The sequence below is a fragment of the Engraulis encrasicolus genome, chromosome 17, assembly GCF_034702125.1.
Source record: "Engraulis encrasicolus isolate BLACKSEA-1 chromosome 17, IST_EnEncr_1.0, whole genome shotgun sequence".
Classification (NCBI taxonomy): domain Eukaryota; kingdom Metazoa; phylum Chordata; class Actinopteri; order Clupeiformes; family Engraulidae; genus Engraulis; species Engraulis encrasicolus.
In genome coordinates, this window is record NC_085873.1 from 49173217 (window position 1) to 49181827 (window position 8611).

General features: G+C 39.5%; 1 protein-coding gene across 2 annotated transcripts; it reads left to right on the forward strand.

Moving 5' to 3' along the window:
- Nucleotides 1-511: 511 nt before the first annotated feature.
- LOC134467537 (tripartite motif-containing protein 16-like) lies at nt 512-7595 on the forward strand. 2 transcript variants are annotated; one of them, XM_063221392.1, is made up of 6 exons: nt 512-1236; nt 1915-2010; nt 3679-3885; nt 4011-4164; nt 4248-4307; nt 6212-7595. In XM_063221392.1, exons 1-6 carry the CDS (start codon nt 886-888, stop codon nt 6496-6498), a joined length of 1155 nt encoding a protein of 384 aa, XP_063077462.1. In that variant the 5' UTR covers nt 512-885; the 3' UTR covers nt 6499-7595. The 2 variants fall into 2 exon arrangements, with proteins under 2 accessions (XP_063077462.1, XP_063077463.1); XM_063221393.1 differs by lacking the exons at nt 512-1236; nt 1915-2010 and having other exon boundaries at nt 3379-3885.
- Nucleotides 7596-8611: the final 1016 nt, after the last annotated feature.

An 8611-nucleotide genomic window follows, 5' to 3' on the forward strand; every position in this document is an offset into this window, starting at 1 on the left:
GAGTCAATTGAAGATCTAAAGCACATGTGGTTACATTAATATTATGTTAGCTTCACAGGAAAACAGCTTAGGCCTACATATTAACTGTCTCACCTCCGTTCTAATGAGCTGTGTCTTTTTTACTTTCTGTCATTTTCTTGTTTCTCTCGTCAGGGCCGCTGAGAACTGATGACTGAGTTGAAGTCATTTGACACATGGGTTATTCATATCTAAGTTATCCTGAACTCCATGCAGCCCCTAGTTGGCAAAGGGGCAAAGGTAGGGTCTATATTTATTTTGGCTGCAGCGGTAGAAGGGGCGGACTGCACTGAGGGAAATGTTGGCTGCACATGTTGTGCTAAAATCAGGAGAGGACGAAAGAGGTGTACTTGGATCTGTATGCTTGATTGGGTGAAATATGGCTTAAAAATAGCGAAGAGACCAATGCGGAAAGGTTGGAGAAGTTCAGCCCTGTTTCCAAATATGACTTTCAGTCAGAAGTACATAGCAAATAGGTAGAGGGAAACAAACATGTGCATGGTCTAGTAGGGCTGTTACAACACTCTGGTTCGGGAAATTAAACTGCGTTGAGTCTCTTCTGGTTAGTTTACGGTTTGTGTCGGAACTCAGAGACTGCCGATCCTATAGTCCATGCTGGAACTGTGTGTGGGGACGGACGATGGCAGAGGCTAGTATTTATATTTCCCAGGATGAGTTCCACTGTTCAATATGTTTAGACATAATGAATGATCCAGTGACCATTCCTTGTGGACACAGCTTCTGTATGGGCTGCATTACGGATTACTGGGACTGTGAGGACCAGAGGCAACCATGCAAGTGCCCACTGTGTAATAGAAACTATGCTCAGAGGCCTGCCCTGGGTAAGAACACCAAAATCTGGCTGGGATGTTGGTGAAAATGGAGAACGAAAACCCACCTACTAATTCACCTGTCGGGCCAGGAGATGCAGCATGTGACTTCTGCTTAGATCAGAAACTGAAGGCTGTGCTGCGATGTCTGAATTGCAATGCCTACTATTGCAAAGACCATGCAATAACACATCAGAAAGACTTTCAATGTCACTCCTTGATCAAAATCTCTGGAAGACCGTGGGAAAAATGTCCCTGGCGTGGTCATGGATTACCACGTAACATATTCTGCGTTGATGACCAAGAGTGTCTGTGCCGGCGTTGTCTTGAAAGGGGACATGAACAGCATGTCCTCCGGCCTGCTGAGGAGGAAGTATCAAGAAAGCAGGTAGGCTATATTACTGGGATCTGAAAGTCACATCTGATTGATTTATTTGGATTTTTTGGAATTTATTTATTTGCATTTGGACTTTATGGTTCGCGAATGGAAACTGTATGGCAATTTCTATGTAATTTCAACATAATATTTAGTTATGACCATGTGTTGAAAGTAATGGCCATTGCAGCTATCTGACAGTTACTAAGCTGAACGAGTTTGACATCTAGATGATGCATACCTGCATACCATACACACACACATACACACACACACACACACACACACACACACACACACATACACACACGCGTTACCTGTGAGAAGGTATGCTCATGTATGTTATCCATGGTACTAAATAACTGTCAGGAAGCTGAATTAATTACACAAATGAATTAATTACCCAAATCCATGAGGATGAGTCATTTTTTGGAAATGCAATTAATTTAAGTAATTACTTATAGAATGTCATACATTATCTTGACAGTATACACATTACCATCCAGTTACCACCTTATTACAGAAGAAATCAGTAATGTGAAGTGTTGCCCAGAAGGATGCATTCTGATAGAACTCTACATAACTCAAAAAGGAATTTTTTACACGTTTAACATTTAGTCTCACCACGCTTGTTTGCCACATGCAAGTACCATGAGGGTATTTATTCTGTACATGACTTCTTGTTTACAGGAAAAAATTAAAGCAAAAATGGTGGAACATGAAAAGAAAATTCTAGAAAGGACGAAGGAGCTACATGAACTGAGTAAAGCTGCAGCGACTATCAAGGTTCCATATACTGCAATGCTATGAATGTACAAAACTCTCTAAAATAAGTTCCATAGGCTTTCTGCCAAAATGAATGTCATACTCCATTATGAAAATAAATGAATGATGGCATAATATGCATTGTGCAATTACATGTGTTTTCATCTTGTTTTTAATACTATCGCTAATAATCCCTTGTGATGACAATGACATTCCCAGGTGAAAAACCCATATACTTAAAGTGTACTTTTTTTGACCGTACTTAGTACAAAGTGTACTATTTTCGGCGATTTAAAGTGCGCTTCATTGCACTATTAGTGCGCTGAAGCACTACTAAAGCAGTACTTCAGCACACTTGCAGCACACTGAGGATGCTAAATTGGCACAGCTTTTGGACAACTTTAAATGCACTACAAGCATACTTTTGAAAGTATGCTCTCAACACGCTTTTCATGCATTCGTATGGCATTAAGAGTGTGCTTGAGTACACTTCTATAACATTTTATTGTTACTAGAAGTTCAATAAAAGTATATTAACTTTATGCTTCTTTGGACTACATTGGAACATTTTAAGTCTGTAAAAAGTATATCATATTAAGTATTGTAAATATATTACAGGTATGCTTGAAGTATATTTACAGTACACTCCCAAGTACATGAAATAATATAAATGTAATACTACAATCCATGCTGGTCCTTAGAGCTTGTACATTTCACACTGCCACACATGTCACAGTAGTGATACAGTATGCAAGCCTAGCACGACTGACATTTACAATCATTGCATTGTTACAGAGATTTCAGATACACATTTCACTTTCTTTTGATCTTGATTCACCTTCCTACAGCTGATCACTTGAAGTGATTACTAATGATGACTCTCTTCAGGTATTCTTTGATTGAACAACTAGTTCCAACTTACCTCCCACCGTGATATCATGGGAAGTGTGAGCCTATATATACCAGAACATATACGTGACCATCATAATGACGGTGGGAACATGGTCATTTTTTTGTGTAGCACTTTAAAATTTAAAAACTCCTACAATAAACACAGAATATAACATTGAGTAATATTTTCATGCAAACCAAAAATATTCCTTCAGGATAAATGGCTTTCTGTTTGAGAAATTTAGCTCCAAGAAGTGCATTGCATGATAGCACATGTATGATGGTGCATGATGGGTAAATGCACTTTGTGTAAGCACACTTTGAAGATATTTGGATGAAGTACAATCATGGTGCACTTAGAAAAAGTGTACTTGCAATATGTTAAAGCGATTTACTTTAAAGTGCACTATAGAAAATCACACTTCGAAGACATTTGGGTGAAATGTAATCATATTACACTTTAAAAAAGTAAAATTGCAATATGTTATTAAAAAATACACTTTTAGTAAGTTCACTATTAGAACACTATTAGTATATTCCTCTAAATACACTTTAGCCAAACATCTTCGAAGTACACTTGAAGTATGGTTCGCTAAGTGTACTTTCTTTGAGAGCAACTTAATTACATCTAATTGTAAGTACACTTTAAATAAGCATATTGTAAACATACTTTTTCTTGGCACCAAAAGCATGAGTGCACTTTTAACATGCTAAGTACACTTCAGTCATGCTTTTATTGCACTAAATTGAACCACTTTTTCACCTGGGTTGTGATGACAATGTTTGTTTCCTGCATAGCGCTCCACAACTACAGCCGTCCAGAACAGTGAGAGTACGCAAAGGCGTATTGCAATGACCAATTTGATTGGAGCACATGAGAAGGCTGACTTGGATCGAGTAAATGACTTTTTCAAGCAAGTGAGTTTTGAAATAACAACTCTGAGGGAGAGATATGCAGACTTGGAACAGATCTTACAGACAAAGGATCTCACTCTCTTTCTTGAGGTAGGAAAACTTGTCTTTCAGGTTACATCTCTGCTTCAAAATCTACAGATATATGCAAATAGCACACCTTGGCGCATTAAGATATGTATCTTTGACGTACTTGTGAATGTTCATTTCGATTCTAGACTTCAAGGAAAATCTATCATCATCAAGGATCTGAGAGCTTGCCCCGTGTTTCCATTAATACCAATTCCATGTACATGAAAATAAAGGAGTCTGTCCAAAAGTTGAAACAATCCATGGAGAGCATGCTTAACGTGGAGTTTGCTAAAATGACAGGTGAGGGAAGTGTGGGGTATTCAGTTCTGAATACCTCGGCTTATTATCTGTTTATCACATAATGTGTACGCTGTCCTCAACAGTCCAGACGGATTCTGCAATTGTGTCCCCAGAACCACTTATCAGGCAGGACTTCTTGAAATGTAAGTAAACATCTATCATCACCATTATAATAGAAAGATTTGTGTTTTGTAATAAGCTTTATTACACTTTAGACTTCCCATATTATCTTGTACATACGTTCCGTTTAGAAGGACAGCATGGAAACCCTGGCTGAAATCTTTGTCTGCATTTTAGGAACCCAAACACAGAACAGGGAGGGAGTGCAAGACATTATTAGTCTAATTAAAGCTTGTCATTTGTTGACAGACATCTGATCCAAAGCCTGCTTTACATCAGGCTTTAGACACACACACACACACACACACACACACACACACACACACACACACACACACACACACACACACACACACACACACACACACACTGCTTACTCTTGATTGCATGATTACTCTTGCTTGATATTTGTTTATAAAGGTTGGAGCAGGCTTCACCCAACACGTTTTTCTTCTTTTAAGAGTGCTGACCAAAATATTGTAAAACTGAAAAATGACAAAAGGTGCGACCTTTCATCATTTTTCTCGTTTGATATTTGTCATCATTATTTGTCTTTCAGATGTAAGTAAACATCTATCATCACCAGGGCTTTGAACCGTTATTTTTTTCCAAACGTTCCGTTCCGAACAGAAACGGAATTATAACGTTTCCGGTTATGAGTTCCACAAATAAATTGACGTTCCCGAACCGGTTAGAACAAAAAAATATTGTTCCCGGAACGGTTAATTTCGTTCCAGTCAGCTGATTTCTCCCCATACCCTAAGCGATGTTAAATAACCAAGAAAGACGGAAGTGCAAATGAGTCAGTCTACAATCCAAACTGTTTATTCAAGCGGATGAAAAGAATATCCTCCAGAAATTTTGTCATTCAGGGACGACCTAAGCGGAGAAGCGGAGAATAAATCTCAATGATAAAAATGCGCACTCCACGCTGACTTGGGTCACGTGGAGCGCTATGATGGACATTGTGAGTTTGTGCATATTTGAAGCGGCCATGGATTCCCAATAACGTAGAACATTCTCGGTGCGCTTGCTTTACACACGCTTCTCTGCAATGTCATACAATGATGCAATGGAAACTCTGCCCTTTTGTATGACCGCGGTTTCTCTTATTTAAGATGTGGAGTGGAGACTTTGTAATCCACAGCTCTCTCCATTCAGTCAGAGAATATCTGATGTCACACAGGACGTGAACCTCAGCCGTCATGGTAACGTGTGCAGGAAAAAAATTACTTTTTTTTTTGAGGAATGGTATTAACCGGTATTAACCGGTTACCATTATTTTTAAATAAGTGTTCCCGTTCCAGAACATAATAAATAATAAAGTTTCCGGTTTCGTTTCTGTTCCCTGTAAAATACAAAAAGTTCCCGGTTTTTGTTTTCGTTCCTTGAACCGGTTCAAAGCCCTGATCATCACCATTATAATAGAAAGATTTGTGTTTTGTAATAAGCTTTATTACACTTTAGACTTCCCATATTATCTTGTACATACGTTCCGTTTAGAAGGACAGCATGGAAACCCTGGCTGAAATCTTTGTCTGCATTTTAGGAACCCAAACACAGAACAGGGAGGGAGTGCAAGACATTATTAGTCTAATTAAAGCTTGTCATTTGTTGACAGACATCTGATCCAAAGCCTGCTTTACATCAGGCTTTAGACACACACACACACACACACACACACACACACACACACACACACACACACACACACACACACACACACACACACACACACTGCTTACTCTTGATTGCATGATTACTCTTGCTTGATATTTGTTTATAAAGGTTGGAGCAGGCTTCACCCAACACGTTTTTCTTCTTTTAAGAGTGCTGACCAAAATATTGTAAAACTGAAAAATGACAAAAGGTGCGACCTTTCATCATTTTTCTCGTTTGATATTTGTCATCATTATTTGTCTTTCAGATGCCTGTTCAATAGCGCTGGATGTGAACACAGCGTACAGCCATCTCAAACTTTCTGATGGTAACAAACAGGTGGCCTGGACTGATGAGTCTCAGAATTATCCTGATCTTCCTCAGAGGTTTTCCTTTTATAACCAGGTGTTAGGCAAAGAGTGTCTGTCTGCACCGTCCTACTGGGAGGTTGAGTGGACTGGGGAGAAAGGAGTCTCTATAGCTGTAACATATGTGGGTATCAAAAGACAGTGGTGTGATCAGAGAATTATGTTCGGAAACAATGACTTGTCTTGAAGTTTGGAGTGCTCTCCAGAGCAGTGTTGTTTCAGACACAATAACAAAATTAGAGAGATTGCTGTACCAAGCTCCAACAGAGTAGGGGTCTATGTGAGTGCCACGGGCAACGGGCAAACTCTGTCTTTCTATAGTGTATCTGACATTATGAAGTTACTACACAGAGAGAAGGTCAGCTTCCAACAAGTCATCTATCCAGCTCTATGGATTGGAGTAAGATCAAAGGCTAAATTGGGTTAACCTTAGAACACACTCTAGGTCATTTAGCACAAATGCACGTGCTGTTAGGAACCCAAATGTTCCCATGAGGAACACATGTACACAATCTATATCTCTCTCCTTCTCACTAAGCACACTTGTGAGCACACATGCAAATTTATCAAACTTACACAAATTAGTTCCAACATATTGCTATCCACTTGTGGTGTGACAAAATGTTCTCCATTTTATATTATGTTGTACGATTTTTGTCAAATGTATTATTATTTACAGTATATACAGTATGATTATTTACAATGTTCACAATAGCCTAATGACAATAATGAGCTCTACATTCTTTAAAATTGGTGAAGGGACATGTGGAACTGTAAGTAGTTTAATTGTAGAAAGAACTTCCAAAGAAATGCAGCACATGGAAAATGTGTAAGGATGATTTTTGTTTCAGTACACTGTATTGGCAGGGCCCGAGTAACACATAGGCTAGATATAGCTGCAGCTTAGGGGCCGCCACCTACCTGGGGGCACCCGATTGGCCAATAAGTCAACAATTGCAGAAATGTGACAAGATGTAAAATTGAAAAATGTAATGTCGAGTACAGTTTTAAATCTTATTAATACTCCTCTCCATATGTGGCAGAAATGTTATCCTTAATTCCTATTTTGTAATTATGACAATGTCTATCGGGGGCCCGCAGCAACCTGTAGCCTAGGGGGCCCTGGCCATCTTAATCCAGCTTTGTGTATTGGTTGTGGGGGAAGGTGGAGGAAATTAGGGCTATTTTGTATAAGCAGCATTGTGTGAGGATTCATTTATCCTTATACGATTGTATCTAACACCCATTTTGTAATACAATTGAAACTGTTATTCTATTTTTCTGCAGCCATTATGTTTGAATAAAAACATGTCAAAACTATTTTTTTTAGCTTTGCCAATTGATTTGTATATACTGTAAACCGGCCCACTTAAGCGGGCCTTGCTAATCAGATTCAATCAGTAGTTGATATGATAATTAAAAGTGTTCGGTGTAGTGGTAGAGTATAGTGTAAGATGGGGCGAGATGAGGATTTTTAAAGCAGACACTACATTGTCATACTGTATTAGTGAGACACTGCTGAGAAACAGCTGATTTGCTTCACTGACTGCAACCGCTCAGCTTGAGGTCCTGAGCTCCTGTCTCGTTCCGCGCTGGGAAGTATTATGATTTGTGTCTAATCACTGCACTCAGCATGCACAGGTGCTTCTCCAACAGACAGGGAGGTCGACAGGTTGGGCGACAAAGGGGTCCGTTGACCTGGGCCCACGGCTTGTGGGAGCCAAAAATTGGGTCCTCATTACAATGTACTGTATGTATTGGGTTGGGCAGGGCTCAGGGGCCCTTTTGGATAATCTTTTCCCGGGCCCGGCCAAAGCTGTTGGCAGCCCTGACAATGCACACAGTAGAAGAGTGGGTGGGTCTGACTTCTGTGCACCCCAATTGAAGATCTAAAGCACATGTGGATACATCATTATTATGTTCACTTCACAGGAGAAAAGCTTACTTAATAACGAGAGGTTTCTCACTGTCTCACCTCCGTTCTAATGAGCTGTGTCTTTTTTTCCTTTCTTTTCTCTCTTTTATTCCCTCGTTTTCCTCACCCTTCTGAGCTGCTGACAGCTTTGGTTGTGCCCATACTGTACTCATTTGACTTGGATGTTGAGCTCAGGCTGCTGCCGTGGACAGAGTGAGGCAAATTAACCAATTGAAACCTGGAAAGCATTCAGGGCTGTAACCAGACATTTTTAAATACCGAGGTCAAATACTGCATACTGTACTTCATATGGTACATGTAGAATGCTTCAAATACTTCAGTCAAACAGTCAAAAAGTTTGTTTTCAATGATCACTGAGGATAAA